The sequence below is a fragment of the Balaenoptera ricei genome, chromosome 13 (genome assembly GCF_028023285.1).
Source record: "Balaenoptera ricei isolate mBalRic1 chromosome 13, mBalRic1.hap2, whole genome shotgun sequence".
NCBI classification, from domain to species: domain Eukaryota; kingdom Metazoa; phylum Chordata; class Mammalia; order Artiodactyla; family Balaenopteridae; genus Balaenoptera; species Balaenoptera ricei.
In genome coordinates this window covers 84,554,485-84,574,922 of record NC_082651.1, presented here as the reverse complement: position 1 = coordinate 84,574,922, position 20,438 = coordinate 84,554,485, and the positions used below count along the sequence as shown (strand labels likewise).

General features: G+C 35.0%; 1 protein-coding gene across 2 annotated transcripts in view; it reads right to left on the bottom strand.

The window, feature by feature from the left end:
- ATAD2B (ATPase family AAA domain containing 2B) overlaps positions 1–20,438 on the bottom strand; it is a 155,932-nt gene that overhangs the window by 33,029 nt on the left and 102,465 nt on the right. Inside the window, exons 20-22 of one of the 2 annotated variants that reach the window (XM_059893536.1) lie at positions 12,512–12,647; positions 10,268–10,464; positions 6,553–6,712 (exon numbers count right to left, since the gene is read on the bottom strand). In XM_059893536.1, coding sequence (XP_059749519.1) covers positions 6,553–6,712; positions 10,268–10,464; positions 12,512–12,647 — 493 coding nt within the window. The remainder of the gene's footprint in view (positions 1–6,552; positions 6,713–10,267; positions 10,465–12,511; positions 12,648–20,438) is intronic. The other variant, XM_059893537.1, reaches the window with a different exon arrangement.

Here is a 20,438-nt window from a genome sequence, read left to right as displayed (position 1 = left end):
GATTTTTCATCTTAAATCATTTCATAAATAAGAAATTTTACTGTATTTACTGGTTCATATCTGCATTATGTTATTATGTCTCCATTTTATAATTTCTATGTACTCTGAGACTCCTTCAGTTAGTATCTAAGAAGAGGACAATTCATAAAATTTACTCACTGGTCACATTTATTAAGAATATGCTCCATACAAGATGTCTATACAGACCCTGTTCTCAATCAGCTTAGAGTCTAAAATACAGGAAAATACAGGATAAGGATATGTAAATAAGTAATCACTCCAGGAAAAAAAAGAAAGGAATAAGTGTCTCAGAAAAGTTACATAGTGTTATGATTCCAAGACGAAGGGATTACTTGTAACTGGACGGAAATCGGAAAAAACTTTCATGAGCATAGCATTTAATATTCCTTGAAGGATAAGTGGGATTTTAAAAGATAAGCATGGTTTTAAAATGATGCACTAGGTTTTCTTGTATATAACTTACATCTCAACAAAATTGATTTAAAAAAAGAATGAAAAAAAGAAAGAAGAAAGAAAGAACGAATGTACACACTCTCAGCAGAGGCAACACATTTAACAAAGGTACTGGAAGCACCAACAGTAAGACTGCGACTTAAATTGAGAATTGCGACCCATATTCCCTTGAGGAGGGGTCCTTCTAGGCTGCCCTCTCTTTTCATTCTGTATACTGCCTATGTGATCTCATTCACCCCTATACACTTATGACTCCAACCAGGTCTCTTACTCAAACTTCTATCTCTGAACCCCCATATACAACTACTACACAATGTCTGCATTTTATCTGGGTGTACCAGAGGTAACTTACATTAACACATCCAAAATTAAACTTAGCATACTGCCCATAAACCTGTTCCTCCATTGGTTTACTTGTCAGATTCCTAACACCCAGACCACAAAAACTCAGATGTCATTCTAGATTTCTGTCGGTCATACATAATTGGTTGGTCACTAAGCCCCCTATGTTCAATCTATGTTGCCATAGCAAGTGAATCTTTTTTTTTTTTGGCCGTGCCACGCAGCTTGTGGGATCTTAGTTCCCTGACCAGGGACTGAACCTGGGCCCCAGCAGTGAACGCGCTGAGTCCTAACCACTGAACTGCCAGGGAATTCCCCGCAAGTGAATCTTAACTGGTCTTCCAACCTCCATCTCATCATTCCCTTGACCTTTAATACTGCCTATAATACTATACTCTTAAATGCAAATCAAATCAAATCACTTTCTGTCTCAAAACCACCCAGTGGCCCCTTATCATCTAGAGAATTAACTCTGAAATCCTTACACAGGATCAAATGAAGATAGGGAACTTACTATGACATTTATTTATCTGCAGGACTCCCCGCTAAGAAGCCTTTAGGCATCTCTCAGGCCAGAGCTGCATATCTCCAGCACTGAACACAATTTACACACAGAAAATATTTCATAAATGGATGCTCAGTAAATGGAGATTCAGTGAGTAGAGAAGTGAATGAACTTCTCACTACTCCTCCACAGACACTCTACTTTCCAGCCATATTCTCTTTTTTTAATACCTTTGTACACTAGTTTTCTCAGCCTAAAATGAATGCCCTTTTTAATCCTGTTCATCTCCAGTGTCTTCTCCTCTGTGCTCTACTCACACTGTACATATATCTAATACACACCTTATGAAACTGCATTACAATCGTCTGCTGCTGCCTCAAGACAAAATTCAAAATCGCCACCTCTATGCTATCTCTACACCTTAATAATCTATTACAATTACCTATAGTTAGATATTTGTCATTCCTATAAAACAGTGAGTTTCTAGATAGGAGGGATTGTGGCTTATTTATTAACTGTTATGGGCTGAACTGTGTTCTTCCCCAAAATTCATATGTTGAGACTATAACCCCCAATATCTCAGAATGTGACTGTATTTGGAGTAGAGACTTTAAAGAAGTAATCAAGGTAAAAGAAAGTCATAAGAGTAGGCTCTAATCTAATCTAATCTGACTTGTGTACTTATAAGGAGAGGAAATTTGGACACACACAAGAGACACCAGGGGTGCATGGACACAAAGAAAAGACCATGTGAGGACACGGCAAGATGGTAGCCTCCGAAAACAAAGGAAAGAGGCTTCAGAGGAAACCAAATCTGCCGACACCTTGATTTTGGACTTTTAGCCTCCAGAACTATGGGTAAATCAATTTCTGTTGTTTAAGCCACGCAGTCTGTGGTATTTTGTTAAGGAAGGCCTAGCAAATTAATACTATAACATAAAGCATAATGTCTGTCACATAGTAATTATTCAATATGTATTACTGATATGAATATCTCCATCTCAAGAGGCAAGGGCTGTCACAGTACTCTAAGCACTCAGCTCAGTAACAGCACATGATACTTACAAATACTAATAGAAAATATGAATGAGTTGGACTGAAGCATAGCCCTAGAGGGCTCCAAAAGCTGGGGTGAATCTGTGAGCTTTATTCCTAAACAACTGGTACAAAACAGAAGATTTTGAGAATACTACAAGACTAGGGCTGAAATTTCATCAAAATTAGCTAAATGAGGGTATGTATGTGAATGCACTTGAGGGCTAGAGGGGGCATGTGGTACAAGACAAAGAATGGGGAACAATTAAACATAAAATATATCACATATTTATAAGATAATAATTAGGATCAAACATCTGATACTAGTCACATTTAGAACCTACAAACTAAAACTCTTCTGGCTAACATATTTAATTTTTGTCCACTTTATCCTCAAGGGAGAATCTGGGTAAACACTTAGGCAACATGTACAGCTTCCAGAATGTTGGCTTTTGTCTTCTATGTACATGCTAGTTTTTTTCCCCAAATGGCCAAGTGTTCTGCAAAACAGAACACTGTAAGCTTTCAAATACTCATGGGAACTTGTAAAAGTAATACAACATTCATGTAATTTCCACTTGCTACACAACAGACCCTGAGGTTATTTTCCTAATACATAACAAGCTGTTCTGTTGCTAAGAAGAAAAAAAGGGCTCTTGACTGAAGATATGAAAAAATCTGAACAGAGCCGAAATCATGCTTTTGAATTATATGACACTTTTTGCATCTAAAACAGTGAAGAAATAAAGTTACAAGTGTATCATGTCAACTCTAACTGTGAGATAGAGCCATATTCTTTGATTATACAACTGCATTCTGTAGTAAAAGGTTATTATACACCAGAAATCATTGCTTCTTTCATAAAAGCAATATTATTTCAATGTGGTTATAATTAAGTTACACGGGGCGGGGTGGGGGGAGAATCTGGATTGACCCTTTCTACTGGCTTTTTCTAACCGCTCAAATTCATTTTTCACTATCAGTCCCTAGATTTGTTCCAAAATAGGATTAAATTTTAAATGTGGTCCAGGGAATATACTAATAAGCACAAAGTACAAAGGGTCATTCTAAAGCAAATATGTAGGTACCCACTAAGGAAACAATTTATAACAAATTAAAGCATAATTTAAATAATAATGATAACAAGAATAAATATATGAATGACTAAACTTTATGGAATACTTCTCACGTCTCAGGCACTATGCTAAGGGCCTAACATATTCAAGTTGAACCACATGAAAATGGCAATTTCATAAGGTTTAACCTAATACATTTTCTCATCTAATCCTTACAACTACCCAGTGACAAGAGTACTATAATTATCCCTATTTGCAGATAAGGGAACTAAAATTTAGAGGACTTAACTTGATCAAGTTAAAGAACTAGGAAATAAAACTGGGACTGAAGCCTAGGTATACGTCCAAAGCCCAGGCTCTCCTTACCTACTGCACAGTTTCAGTAACCTCTATGTCTTGAAAAACTAACAGGATGAGAGTGTAGGCACTCAAGTACTCTCACACACTGCTCAAGGTCACTATATAGACACTTGTGCAACTGTACCTTCACCAAGAACGCAGCAAGGGAATCAAAGGAGACTGACATCCAGCCCATTCTTTACTAGCCAAACTGTGGCCCTGTTGCAGATGCCATCTACACTGAAAAGGAGATTCTCTCAGTCACACAAAACTGCTATATTGGTTAACAAGTGACCCTGATGCTGCTAGAAGAAGATTTTTTAAATTGTGAGAAAATTTTAACAACACAGTTTAAAAGCCTTAAAAGAGATTATTATACAATCTTTGATCCAGAAATTTCACTTTAAGGAATTTATCTTCAGGAAATAATTAAGGATATACATAAAATTTATGCCATATTCATCAGTGTTATAATAGAGAAAAACGCTAAAAAATCTAATATGGCCAACAATAGGGTAGTAGCTACTATAATACATCCATATGATAAAAATTGTTTGGTAAAAATACACTAACTCATAACCTTTTCACAAAATATTACATGAATGAAAATGTTTACAAAAGTTATATTTTCATTTTAGTAAAAATATTATTTATACATGTATTTCATATATAATATCTGTGCATGTGTATGTGTGACAGAGAGAGACAGAGAGAGAGGGAGGGAGGGAGGGAGGGAGGGAAGGAGAAAGAGAGAAAACACTAGATAACAGGATTATAGGTTACTTTAATTTTCTTCATTTTTATCCTCATAAATTTTTCTATATGATATACAATGAAAAGTAAAAAAAAAAAAAAAAACCTAAACAAACAACAACAAGATATAAATGTCCTGATACAAAGCTTAAAAACTGTTAGATACCAAGAGTAGCTATATAAAAGTTTATTCTGCCTCTTAACTTGGAATTAAAGTATGTAATTTACTGTGGTCTAAACTGAGACAAGAAATACTTAACTTCATGTAGAAATGAGAAATCCAGGTCATTCTAACAGGTGGCCTGAGTTAAGAACCACTGCCCATAAATACAGACACAAAGCAGAAACTGTATTCTGAATATCTTTAGATAACTGAAAGTTTGCGTTAATTTTTTAAAAATAAAAAGCATCTTACTTGTATATCATCTGTGAAAGAAACAATTCTCAACAGAGTAAGAAAAAGAGTAATGACCCCTGCCAGCTGGGAAAGGGCCTAGCACTATCGGCCAGGCCTTGGTGTATTCATATGAAACATAAAAACAATTTTAGGGACTTCCCTGGTGGTCCAGGGGCTAAGAATCTGCCTTCCAATGCAGGGGACGCAGGTTCCGTCCCTGGTCGGGGTACTAAGATCCCACATGCCTTAGGGCAACTAATCCCATGCGCCGCAACCGCACGCTCTGGAGCCCACGTGCCACAACTAGCGAGAAGCCCGCAAAACGCAACGAAGATCCTGTGTGCTGCAATTAAGACGCAACACAGCAAAATAAATAAAATAATTTTAAAAAATGAAAAATAAAAAAAAACTTAAACAATTTTACAGAACACCAGTCTGTGACCATGGTGGATCAAGATAAAAACAAGACCACTCCATAATCATGTCTGAACACAGACAAAGTATGAACGCTGTCCTAACCACAAAAATAACCAAATATAATCCTATCTTGGGTAAGATGAATGACTGCTGCTTCTTTACCAATCACAACTTTAGCCTGCTCCATTCTTCTTGCCTTCCAGGTTCTTAAAATACCTAGTCCCCGAATTATTCCCACTTCCTAAGAGCATCTAATCCACTGCAAAGCCCTACTTCCTTAAACCCTCCCCAGAATCACTTAATGCTAGCTCAAATCCTATATGGCTCCCCATGATATACATTCTCCTTTATTACAATGTATCAATAAATTCATCTTGTTTAACTACAGATTATTCCTGGAGGTCTCCCCTGGAGGGCATTAGCAGAGTTGGGACTACAGATTAGAGTACAGGGTGGGATTAGGAGTAAACTAATAAAATTATATAAAAATACATGCAGTCTATAAAACAGATAACATCTATCTACCTAAAGGAGGTCTTTTGATAAGTAAACTTATCCACAATAAGTTTCCACAAATTCGAAATTACCAGTGTTTATCAGCACTGGTGATGTTGACTAAATAAATAAATCTTAAATTCACAACTATTCAGTTTTCCATCTTACCTGAAAAAAACAAGAATCTAAGTATAAAAAGTGAAAGGTAAATCAAGAAACTAAACCCTGAACATAATACTTAGAATAATAAAATCCTCTAATCTAAATATATTATCTAATAATTTAATAAATGAATTAGCAAATATTATATATAGGATGGATAAACAACAAGGTCCTACTGTATAGCACAGGGAACTACACTCAACATCTTGTGATAAACCATAATGGAAAAGAATATGAAAAAGAATATATGTATAACTGAGTCATTTTGCTGTACAGCAGAAATTAAACACAGCATTGTAAATCAACTATACATCAATAAAATTTTTTTAAAAGAATAATAAAATCCTCTAATTTAAATATATCATTTAGTAATTTAACAAATGAATTTAATAATTAAATATTTAAGTATATTATTAGTTCCTCATCAAGAAGTTTCTAAATACAATAATATGTCATTAAGATTAATTTATCTATCTGAAATATAGGCAAGCTTTATTTAAATTTTAAACTATCTTCTCATTGATCACCAAAGTCAACCTTGCCCAGTGCATCCTTACCTCCTGGGTCCTTATCTGGATTGTACTCTAAAGCATTGCTACAGATGAGGTCAATATCTTTCAGGAAATCCTTAGCAGTCAGGTAATTATGCTTATCAATCTTAGTGATTACTGTTGATAAATCCATTGGTTCCTTGATTACTTCAAGATAATCTGAAACCTAAAACAGGATATTTTAATGAAAATTACTTCTGATATTCCATATAATCTACTCATAAAAACATAAAACCATACAGTTATTTTTAAATTAAATCTAGATATCTAGGAAATAATTATAGATAAGGATAAAATTATAGAGCAATTTATGCCACTAAAGATACTATGTCATACTTTCCATGAAAAGCTTCAGTTTCAAGTCACATCTAAATCAACTCTGAAAAGTTTCTCATCTTGAAATATGAAACAAACTGTGTCAGCTGTCTTTTTTTTTTTTTTTTTTTAATCCTTTGGCTACACCTGAGAAGAAAATGTATCGGTAAAAATACCCAATAAGCATCAATAAATGTTACCTCAAGAAAAAAATTTTTTAAGGAAAATAAAAAGAAACACAGATTTTCTTTTCTTATTATTAGAGATGTTCTCAGGTAAATCTCTTTAAAATCTCTAAACAAAAAAATTATCTGTCTTTTTCAGTTTTCCAGGATGAATCGTTTCATGGAAAGAGTTTTCTGCTCCTTTGGATTCATTACAAACATTCTGAGTCAACTATACAACAAAAGTAAGTATTGTTTTCATAACTAGAAAAAATTTACTGGCCTTGTCCCTAAATATAAACAAATCTACAAGCAAAAAATACATTTTGCTCAGTGTGATTTTCTGGGAGATAACCCAAAATAGAGATATTGGTCATGACTGCCCAATAAGTTGTATGTTTTATATCATTTGACTAATAAGAAAGCTCTTCCAACCTATATATCTATAGGTATACATTGTTTTATTGCACTTGCCTTTACTGTGCTTTGCAGATATTGCATTTTTTAAGAAATGGAAGGTTTGTGGCAACCCTGTGTTGTCTGATGATGGTTAGCATTTTTTAGCAATAAAGTATTTTTTAATTAAGGTAGGTACATTTTTTGTAGATGTAATGCCATTGCATACTTAAAGAAGACTACAGTATAGTGTAAACATAACTTTTATATACACTGGGAAACCAAAGAATTCGTGTGACTCACTTTATTGCAATATTCACTTTACTGCAGTGGTCTAGAACTGAACCCACAATATCTCCAAGGTGTGTATGACTGTATTGTCTTCCTTAATACAAATCTCAAATCAAGTAATTAGGTCTGACATAAACACAGTCTTAGAAATGTCTAATTAGTCCGGGACCAAATTCTGGGAATAGGGTAATGTCTGTTCTATGAAACTAAAGGCTAGTTTTCTCCATTGCAGATGGCACTGATGCTTTTTGGGGATTTTTTTTTTTTTTTTGGCCTCGGCATGTGGGATCTTCCCCAGCCAGGGATCAAACTCATGCCCCCTGCATTGGGAGCATGGAGTCTTAACCACTGGACTACCAGTGCAGTTCACTGATGCCTTTTTTAAAATTTACATATTGAATATATATTCATATGAATAAATACACATATATGCATATACAAAAACATATGCATATATATACACATACATATTATTTATATGTTTTTAAATTTTTAGGTAGGTGTGTGTGCATGTTTTAATTTATTTTTCATTCTCTAGGAGCTAAAAAGCCAGCCAATCTCCTTATAGGGGAGATAGTGGAGCTATACTCAACAAGGAACAGTTCAGAAGATATTAGTTGGATCCTTGGCTCTGACAATTGACATGTATTGTGTACACATGGAAAACATTTTATAAACTTTTGCACTATAAAAATTTATATTACTAAAGACCATAAAATTTTAGCACCTATGCTTAATTTTAAATTCAACGCTTATTTTCTAAACTTTTGTTTCCTCTGCCATTTGCTTTGGAATTTGATAAAGTTTTTAGACATTTCAAATTCATTATTTTAATACAAGTTTTTGTGTTTTAGGTTATCAAAATGTTATCTTAGTCTCCCCTCTCTATCTGTCCCAGAGACCCCTAAGTTTTCAGCCTTAAAAGTAAACAAAGAAGCAGTAGCAAAATGAACCTGAGAAAGAAAAAAAAAAAAGGAAAAAGAGAAAACATAACCCTAAAATTAAAGTTTTAACTGACCAACATCTTCTATCCCCTTCCACTGCCTTACCATCATTTATAAAACTTTCACTCTATCACAGATGGCATTTGAAATCTGACAATCTCTTCTGGTTAGACAGAAAAAGTTTTCTTGGACAAAGGCAAAACTGGTACACTCCCAGCACAGGAGGCTGACTTGGGGGCAAGTTCTTATCAATTAAGTGTCAGAGTTCCCATACCCAATTTGAAATAAAAATAAACATTTATAACAATCTTTAAAGTGGGCTGATAGTTTTAAGACTTTCTGAAAATACCATGAGGGAAAAAATATGCTTCACAAATATAAAATATGTATTAATTGCAAGAGCAAATAGGCAAGTCCTGTCATTCCAGTAGAAAAAGATGACAGCCATGATATAAAGAATGTGGACTTCGAATTTTAAGAAACATTGAGTGTTGGCTGCGTCACTTGCCAATAAGCCTCAGTTTCTTCAACTGCAACATAATAATGACCTTGTGGGGTTGTTGAAAGGATCAAATGGCTAAAACTATGTATTGTGGATAAACATACAAATAAAATTAAACATAGTCCCTTTATTCCCAAAAGGGGGAGGTGGGGGAATAGATATTTTCAGGTTTTCCAAGGGGAAAAAACATAATGCTAGCTCACAGGCATAGATGAGGTAATGGTTCCAAAGGAATCTGCTCAGATCCAAGAGTACAGATTTCACAATGAGGACACAACATTAAACTCTGCATCACTTCATAATTCAAATTTAAAAAAAGATGAAGAAAAAAATTAAAACTAAAAACACCAAAGCTGTTCAAACATGGAGTCTGAACTATAAGAAGAATGCCAGTAAAGACTGCATTATGTGCATCCACATACTATATTATCCCAGGATAAAACAAAACAAAATAAAATTTATTCTACAGTATTATAGTAGATTCCAAATGGAAAATTTCTTTTCTCATCATCACAAACCATGCTCCCACAAGGACACAAAACAATACACATAAAAAGTGAGAAATTTTCCACTCGGAGCGGAGAAAATTCTTGGAGAGAAAACATTTCTTGGAGAGAAAAATAATAGGCTGTGCTTATAACCTCATACAGCATCTTAGTCACAGACATTTCCAAAATATGAAAGACAAATTTCAGGTTTCTCAGCTACCTCTTTCAGTAAGGTATACACAATTTGGGAAATGCCAATTTTAATTGGTATTGATTGGTTAATACCAATATTCTTTTGGAAAGCAGGATTTATCCTGGAATAAAAATAGTCTAGTATGGACATTTCACTAAAGTAACTTTTAATCCTCTTCTTAAATTGAAGAGTAGGAGATCACAAAGATCAATACTAATCAAGAGGACATATACAAATTGTCATTAATTTCATCCAAAAGTCACCAGATGTTTGCTGATGACATTGGTAGTTATCACATGGATTAAAATTTTACAGGCTAGGGGTAATATTCATCCATGCCTTTGTTTTTTTCCTTCCAAAAAAAGATGTCAACATTTTTTTCTTTTAGCCAGTTCAACTTCACTGTTTGCACACTACTGAAACAAGACCTCTTCAATATCCACCGGTTTGCTGAAGATGTTAAAGCGTTTATCTGTGGCCAGCCTCTTGGTTACATCCCTGAGAAACAACCGCAACTCTCTTAAAGTATTTTCCTCCTGGTCCTCCATCCGAATTTTTTCTGATTCTGATAATTGACGAGGTGGAGAAGGTAGTGCAAGTGGAAGAACTTCCATAGCACAAAGACCTAAAGAAAGTAGAAGAAAATGTTAAGATTCCAACATGGCAGGGTCAGGACCTCAATTACTTTTCTGGCACTCTCTCAAAATGTTTTTTTAAGAAAAGGAGAATTCCAAATACATGTGAACCATGTGAATTCAGCAGGTAAAAATTTGAATGGAAACCAAAAGTACATTAGGGAATAGCTTTACTTTTACAAAATAACTTACAACAGGACGTCTTTAAAGCACAAATGATACAATTTTAAATAATTTGATTCTGAGATATTATTTACATACAACTTTAAGAAAAAGATTTCAAATCAATGTAAGTATCTTCAGGTGAAGTACTTGTATACTGATTTGCTGAAGTCAACCTTATTTAAAGATGTTTCTCAAAATGAGGTTGCCTTATATGCATGAAGTTTAAACGGGCAAGGAATAATTCTTTGATCCTTCCCATTCCCAAAGACTTCTAACTTTAGACAAGTCTCCTACCCTCATATTCTTACTACAACACAGTTGGGATAGTAAATGGCACCTGCAGGGAGTGGAAAAAAAAAATAGTAACTAAAAAAAGAATCCCAAAGACATGAAGAAGATGGAAAACCCAGGCTTAAGTGTTATATATAAAATCTATGGTATTCACTATCTACTGTAAAACAAACAAAACATCTTCTTAGAAGGTAAAGTATTAACTTGCCTAACCATAATGCTCTCTAATTCCTTAAAAGATTTTCCTGATATCACACTGAAGCTCAGGATTAAAATCCTAAGTATTCTCGCCGATTTCTAAATAGCCCCTAAGATGAAAAATGAAAGTCAACAGGAGCAACTCAAAAAGAAAAAGAATTATGTTCAGCCTTAACATAGACAATTCAGATATACGGGACTGAAATATGTCTAGGAACATGCAAGATACTTTATTAAAATGAATCATTTTAATAATGAAATATTTTAAATGCTGTTATTTAGATTAACAGAAGGCAACAACCAATAATCAGAAGGTATAACTTCCATGTTGAATATTCCAAGGTTTCTATGGGGAAAACCCCACAGCTACAGTCATTTGATAGATGTTCATCTCAAAAGCACTGAGAAAATGTGAAAAGGAGCCACTAAAGGACAATAAAATTATTGAAGTATTGGATAATATAGCCACTGAAAAACAAAGTATTGGATAATATAACCACTGGAAAACAAAGAAGTATGAAAAAGCAAGGAGTTGGCAGGGATGGGAAATGTATTTAATATCCTATAAGAACAGCTACGAGAAACATAAAAAGCAGAACGAAAAGAAAGAGGCTTAAAATTTTTTTTAACAAACAGGACTGCTATTTTCTAGAAGAGGATGAAAGATTAGGCAAGGGGATCTTATCTTTTTGCACCTTTAGTTTTAGGAAAAGAAACTCTCGTTTGAATGACTTAGCATGCAGTCCTTACTTAAGTCAGGGGACTGAAAATCTAATTTTGAGGCCCCTCTTAATGCTATTAGGCCCAAATCCAAGAAAACTCTAATGCTTAAAGAAAGCCATGATAGATTTCCAAGTGCCTAGCATAATGTATCTAACATAATAGGTGCTCAATAAATATTTGAAAAATCAATTAATAAATAAAATAAACCAGAAAAGGCAAATGTTCTAACCAGTTCTTGGCCCAACAAAACCACCCTGGCCCAGAAAGCAATCAGCACAACACCTGTTGTTCACAACCTGACAGTTCGAGTCCTTAGTACTTAAAGTGACTAAAACACAGCAGAACCAAAGACCTTTTCTATGACTTTTTGAGCCTCAGAATGTGAAATCTACCCAGAGCATCTGGATTGAAGTGATAAGGAGACTACTTCATAAACAGTCACTCATTAGTAAAGCTTTAACAATGAGGCTGTACTTCCCAATCTCCTCAAGTCAGGTAAACACAATGGCCACTTCCACGTGTGTTCATCTAAAGTTAAACAGAACCTGAAAAACTGTCTTCATTTCCACAAAGAAATGGGTTTTTTAAAAAGATGACTCCAAGATAGGGTATCTCTTAACTCCAACCCACCCATTTTCCTAAAGGCTTTAGGAACTTTACCAGTGTGTTTCCTTCGTGGTGGAGCCATTGAGGCCTGATTGAGAATCAGTTCTTGGAAAAACTTTCTTCTGTCCTCTTCAATAGGCCTTTGAATATACAAGACCTCTTCGTACTGTATTCTAAAGATACATTTAACCTACACACATACACACACACACAAAGACATTAAATATTTAGAGAATTAAAAGCTTACATATTATACCAAATTATAATTTCTTCAACTTCGGTACCATTTTCAATGTTCATTGAACATTCATGCGCGGTTAAGGTTAACCTAGTCTTAGGCTATGCTGTTGAGAGGTTCAACCTCATGGAATAAACAAGAATGAAAGAATGATCCAGTTGCTCAAGTCATTAATAAATTATACTATAATATAAAAAAGGATAGTTGATTGTAATAGTCAGATGGCAACAATCTCAAAGAGCTGTTGCATAAGAGCTGAAAAGTAATTATCTACAACTTATTTACAATAGAGAGCTGAGAGGATGCTAACAGCATTGCCTGATCTTAAGCTGTTTCTGTGTACTTCCTATCCACCAACTTCCCTTCCTGGGCTCTTTCCCTACTAAGTCTATTCTACTGTATCCTCTGGAATCCTGAGTTCACTGCAGAAAAACTATACCTTCGATCTCACCAAAGAATACTCCACAATGACACCACCTTCCATGCAAAACTCCCAAGCAAAATTAAGCCAGTCATGCTCATATCCCTCAACTCCTTCCAGTTAGTGATTGCCACCTCTCCTTTGTTCACCTGCTCTATAAAGACGTTGACCCCAGATGTCCCCCTTGCAAGATATGCTGTTTAAATCCTCTTTACATCATCCACATTTGTCGATACACTTTATTTAATTCATGTTTTCCTAGGTCTGTTTCCTTCTTCAAGATAGTAAACTCCCTGAGAACAGAACTCATCTGTTTTCCTATACCCACCACCATGCCTGGCACCTAGCAATGCTTAATAAGCATATACTGAATGAATAAAGCTTGTGATTTTGTTACCCAGCCCACATCAAATTGAAAACTGCACATAAAAAAGGGGAAAGGTCACTAATATGGAAAGAAGTACCAACCATGACAGTGTGGAAATACTGGATTAAAATTTAAAACATCAGATCCTAGCCCAAATATAGGTACATATTTCTAGTAAACTTTGGATAGTCCATTCAATTTGTTATGTCTAGCCACTTATTGAACTGCAGACTGTGAAATGAAGAATTACTTAAATATTATTTTAATCTATCTTTGTAACAATGAGGTAGATAGGGAGTCCCTCATTTTACAGATGAAAAAACCTAGGCTTGGAAAGGTTTAAGTAACTGGCTTGAGGTCACAAAGTGAATAAATAGAGAAGACTAGATTATATAAGCTCTGAAGGTCTTTTCTAACTCTAAAATCCTAAGACAGAGAAAAGACAATGAAAAGTAGCCACCAGAATTCAATATTTAGATGGGAAATTATTTACGTCAACCCAAAACCAAATCCTTAAAGAGTTTACATAAAATTTCACCTTGTGACCTTCCGATATTTTCTTTGAAGACTACCTTCATGTAAAAACCCCTCCAATTCCTCGATCTATATTTTGCTGGCCTTCCCTTCAAAGTTCTGGCAAGCAAATTTACCACTGAACATCCATCATGTGTCAAATATCATGCCAAACACTGCAGTCAAAAACTTGAAGAAAATAGGCTTACTTCCTGCTGTCAAGTCTCTTCAGTCTCATAAGAAAGCATTATGATACCATGCCAGAAGTGTTATAACAGAGGTAGTGAAACAGAGAAGACCCTGCAAGGGGCATGGGTGAAGAGGCATTAGATAAGATATAGCAGAAAATGCTAACATTAACTGGGTCTTGAAAAATAAACAGAACACAATACCCTAGAAGTACCAGGATTTTGTTCAAGGGTAGTAAAATATTTAGTTTGTTTTAAATATTCTTCCTTCTGATCATTTTTCAACATTGTGTTGAACCTGGTAAATGTAAAAGCATACCAAGAGCAAATCTACAATAATCCCCCTGATATCAGCTTCTCTGATTATTACCAACAGCTTGTTTTTCTGTAAATTCACTCCTATCTTCTGACATTCCCAGCCTCAAACTTCATACTGCAACAAGACAAACCTTATATAATTCCCTCAATGAATCATGTTCTCTTTCACACTGGTTCACAACAGTCTTTATAGATGCTACTCACTCTTTCCTAAACTGTTTTTTTGGTTTTTTTTTTTAACTCTCTACTCAAGCCAGTGCTTTCTGGGTGATGCTTTCTCTGACTTTCCCAGATAAACTTAGACATACCTTCTACTATCTCTCATTAAACTTTTTTTAAGTTCAATAATTTTTAGTAAATTAATTCAGCTGTGCAACCATCACAGGTCAGTTTTAGAATATTTCCATTACCTCCAAAAAGTTCCCTTGTGCCCATTTGCAGTCCATCCACACTTACACTCCCAGCTGACAACCAATGATTTGGTTTCTGTGTCTAGAAATTTGTCTCTTCTAGAAATTGCATATCATAGAATTGGTAGTCTTTTGTGTCTAGTTTCTCTCACTTTTAGCATAATATATTGAGGCTCACCCGCACTGGAAAATGTATCAGTAGTTCACTCCACTTATTGCTGAATAACATTTCACTCTACGTATATATACGACATTTTGTTTTGCCAATCACCAATTAATCAATACTTGGGTTATTTCCACCGTGATGAATAATACTAGTAGGAACACTGGCGTACAAGTTTTTGTGTGAACGTATGTTTATATTTCTCTGGAGTAGTTACCTAGGAGTGGAAATGCTGAGTCATGTTATGAGTTTACGTCTAACACTTTAAGAACTGCCAACTTTTCCAAAGTGGCTATACCATTTTACAATTCCACCAGCAATACACAAGGATTCAAGTTTCCTACATTCTTGTCAACACTTGGTGTTGTCTGTCTTTGTGATTATAGCTATCCTAGTTGCGTGTGCAGTGGTATCTCAATCCTGAATGACTAATGATATTGAGAATCTTTTCTTGTGCTTATTACCCTAAGAATATATATACTCTTTGGTAAAATGCCTATTCAACCCTTTAGCCCATTTTTAAATTGTAGTTTTCTTTTTAAATTTGTGGTAAAATGGTCATAACAAAATTTGCCATTTTAACATTTTTAAGTTGTACAGCCTGTTGCATTAAGTGTATTCACATGGTTGTGCAGTCATCACTACCTATCTACCTTCAAAACTTTTTCATCCTCCCCAACTGAAACTCTACCCATTAAACATTAACTCCCTACACTCTCCCTTTCCCCAGGTCCTGTCAACCACCATTCTACTTTCTATCTCTACGAATCTGACTACTCTAGGAACCCTGTAAAGAGGAATCATACAATATTTGTCCTTTTGCGACTGGCTTATTTCACTTAGTATAATGTCCTAAGATTTACCCATGCTGTAGTTACTCTTGTTGTAGAATGTGTCAAAATTTCCTTCTTTTTTAAAGCTAAATAATGTTACACTGTATGTATATGCCACATTATGTTTATCCATTCATCTGTTGATTTCTACCTTTTGGCTACTGTGAATAATGCTGCTAAGAACATGGGTATACAAACATCTGTTTGAATCCCTGCTTTCACTTCTTTTGGGTATATATCCAGAAGTACAATTGCTGGATCATATGGTAATTTTGTTTAATCCTTTAAGAAATCACCACACCAAACCATTTATTTTCAACGGAGGCTGCACAATTTTATGTTTCCATCAGCAATGCAGAAGGGATCCAATTCCCTCACATCCTAACCAACACTTGTTATTTTCTGTTTTTCTGACAGTAGCCATCCTATTGGGTATAAAGTGGTATCTCATTGTGGCTTTGATTTGTATTTCCATAATGATTAGTGATGTTCAGCATCTTTTCATGTGCTTTATTGCCATTTGAGTATCATCTTTGGAGAAAATCTATTTAAGTACTTTGCCCACTTTTGAACTAGCTGTTTGGGGTTTTCTCTGTTGCTGAGTTGTAGGAGTTCTTTATATACTCTGGGTATCAACCCCTTATCAGATATATGATTTGCAAATATTTTCTCCCATTCAGTGTATTGTCTTTTCAATCTATTAATAGTTTTATTTTTGATTAAGTCCAATTTATCTATTTTTTCTGTTACCTGTACTTTTGGTATCTTATCCAAGAAATCACTGACGAATCCAATGTCATGGAGCTTTTCCCCTATGTTTTTTCCTAAGGGTTTTATAGTTTTAGGTCTTTTTTTTTTTTTTAATTTGTTTATTTATTTATTTATTTTTAATATAAACATTAGTATTTAACATACCTTAAAATAGTAATAATTCATGTTCATTTACTATACCATTTTTAATTTAAAAAAAAATTTGGGAGGATCACCTTCCTCTTAAATTTTAAGAAATAATAAAATTGTTTTACAACCAAAAATTTAATACTAAGATATTTCTCTTGTATACATGATCATTTATCTGAGTTTTCAATGTCCCTACTTGATGTTTCTACTTAAGTTACTGATTTTTACCTCCCAGATCCCACCATAAACTGAGAGACATAAAATGACATGAAATACTGAGAAGACAAAATACTGTATGTAATCTTTACTTTCATCAGTGTAGCTGAGGAGATATTTCTTTAAAATTCACTTCTAATATACTGAATTATACCATTCTGAGCCTGCCCATAATTTAATGCCAAAGTACATACTGTGAATCTCTTCAGAAATTTAAGTGCAATTCCAAAGTCTGCTTTCCTTCCTGCAAATATTTCTACTTTTATCTGCTTCCTTGTTTAAAAGTCTCTTTACTATGCTCAACCTTTGATTCTTTTTTCTAATTCTCCTGAAGAGAAATAACTTGCAATTCTCATATATAGCAATTAAAATTCTCCAAATTCTCAGAAAAGGTCTTCAGGGTCCACAGAAGTAAATTTACTTACACTAGAATTTTGCAAAAAAAAAACAAGACGCATGAGGCTAGGCAGGAGTTACTTAAAGCCTTTGTGATGATTAAACAGTTTCTTTTTTCATGCAACAAACATTTACTAACCAATTCCACTGTGTCAGGAAGCGAAGGGCAGTAAGACAGTCCCCTCCTCTCAAAGAACTTGTGGTCTAGGTCAGAGAGTCTCAAATGTTTTGGTCTCCACACTTTATTAAACTCTTAAAAATTACTCAAGAACCCAAAAGAGCTTTTGCTTATCTGGATTATATCTGTCAATATTTATGTACTAGAAATTAAAACTAAGAACCTTCCAAATTATGTATTCATTTAAAACCTATTACATGTTAACATTAAAAAATATATTCTTCTAATGAACTTATCTACGAAACAGAAACAGAATCATAGACATAGAGAACAGACTTGTGATTACCGAGGGAGAGGGTTGGATTGGGAGTTTGGGATTAGTAGATGCAAACTATTACATATAGAATGTATAGGGCTTCCCTGGTGGCACAGTGATTGAGAGTCCACCTGCCAATGCAGGGGACACGGGTTCGAGCCCTGGTCCAGGAAGACTCCACAGGCTGCAGAGCAACTAAGCCCATGCACCACAACTGCTGAGCCTGCGCTCTAGAGCCCGCGCGCCACAACTACTGAAGCCCACACTCCTGGAGCCCGTGCTCTGCAACAGGAGAGGCCACTGCAATGAGAAGCCTGCGCACTGCAGCGAAGCGTGGCCCCTGCTCGCTGCAACTAGAGAGGGCCCGTGTGCAGCAACGAAGACCCAATGCAGCCAAAAATTAATTAATTAATTAATTAATTAATTTTTTTTAAAAAGAATGTATAAACAACAAGGCCCTACTGTATAGAACAGGGAACTATATTCGATATCCTGTGAAAAGAATATGAAAAAGAACGTATATATGTATAACTGAATCACTTTGCTGTACAGCAGAAATTAACACAACACTAAATCAACTATACTTCAATAAAATAAATGTAAAATATATATATATATTCTTTTGAAAGACATATTTTTCCAAAATATAAAACATTATATATATATTTTAAAAATTTAGTGAGAAAGTGGCACTGTTTTACATTTCTTCAAATCTCTCTTATGTCTGGCTTAATAAAAGACAACTGGATTCTCATTTTCTGCCTCTGCATTCAATCTCTTATAGTAATGTTGCTCTGATTAGTATACATGAAGAAAACCCATATTCAAGAAGATACATAGTTGCAAAAAAGAGGAATGTGACAAACCTCTGAAAGTCTCGTGGGGCCCACAAGGGTCCTTGGGCCACACTTTGATAACAGCTGGTCTAGAACAATGATTTCCAATGGTTTGTTTGTTTTTTTTTGATGAAACACCTAATCAGTAAAAAAATTTGAAAATACTACCTCCAGACTTGACACTTGTGCATATCAAACTCAATAAATGATACTTTAAAAAAAAAAAAAAAAAGGGCTTCCCTGGTGGCGCAGTGGTTGAGAATCTGCCTGCCAATGCAGGGGATGCGGGTTCGAGCCCTGGTCTGGGAGGATCCCACATGCCGCGGAGCAACTTGGCCCGTGAGCCACAATTGCTGAGCCTGCGCGTCTGGAGCCTGTGCTCCGCAACAAGAGAGGCCGCGATAGTGAGAGGCCCGCGCACCGCGATGAGGAGTGGCCCCCGCTTGCCACAACTAGAGAAAAGCCCTCGCACAGAAACGAAGACCCAACACAGCCATACATACATACATACATACATACATACATACATACATTAAAAAAAAAAAAAAAAAAAGAATGTAAGCAGACAAGAATAGCATTAAAAAAAAAAAAAAAGGACTTCCCTGGTAGCACAGTGGTTAAGAATCCGCCTGCCAATGCAGGGGACACGGGTTTGAGCCCTGCTCCAGGAAGATTCCACATGCTGCGGAGCAACTAAGCCTGTGCACCACAACTACTGAAGCCCGCGCGCCTACAGGCCGTGCTCCGCAACAAGAGAAGCCACCGCAATGAGAAGCCCGTGCACCGCAACGAAGAGTAGCCTCCGTTCTCTGCAACTAGAGAAAAGCCGGCGCGCAGCAATGAAGACCCAACGCAGCCAAAAATAAATTAATTAATTAATTAAAAAAAAAATACTCCCTCCAGTATATACATACTTACTTAAATGTACTATTCTACTAATATTACTATTTCTATTATGAAACATACACACACATTTTTAAGATAATATGAAAAATAAAAGTGAATAGAAGTTCTAATGTTTTTCTCAATATCCCAATGCATTGTCTTACTTTGGGATTAGAAAAGGGAGAGCTATACAAAGACACATTTACAAGAGAATTTTAAAAGGGCTCCAAAAGATGAGATTGGCACTCTGTCCCACAAAAAGAAAACATTTTTGTATCCCTAATATTAGTCCCATGATGACTAATTTTTTTTGTTTGGTGTCATTTTTAAAAATTGAGTGGAGAACCTTTTCTTTTCATCTCTGAAAGAGTTTATTTTCTGATGAGAACAGCAGCACTTATTACAGAAGATTTAGAAAACAGATAACAAAAATAACTATAATCTTAAGACCCAGAGATAATTACTATTAACATTTCTATTAATAGTTACATATACATAGTTTTTTATATATGACTATATAACATATAATTATTTCTATATAAACCCAGATAATGCCATATATATTGATTTAATATCTGCAATTATTAGCAATACATTCAAACATCTTTTCATGACATTAAATGTCTTCTACATCAATATTTTTAATGGTCTCATTGTATTTCATGGAAGGAATCCACTAAAATCAATCCCCTACTCTAGGACATTTAGTTTCCAATCGATGAAGAAAGGCTATGATAAATACTCTTGTACTTTTTGTGTTGCCTGTGCTGTATCTTTATGTTTGTCCATGAAGAAAGGCCATGATACTTTGTGTTGTCTGTGTTGTATCTTTTTTATCTATGAAAATCTACTTACCTATAAAT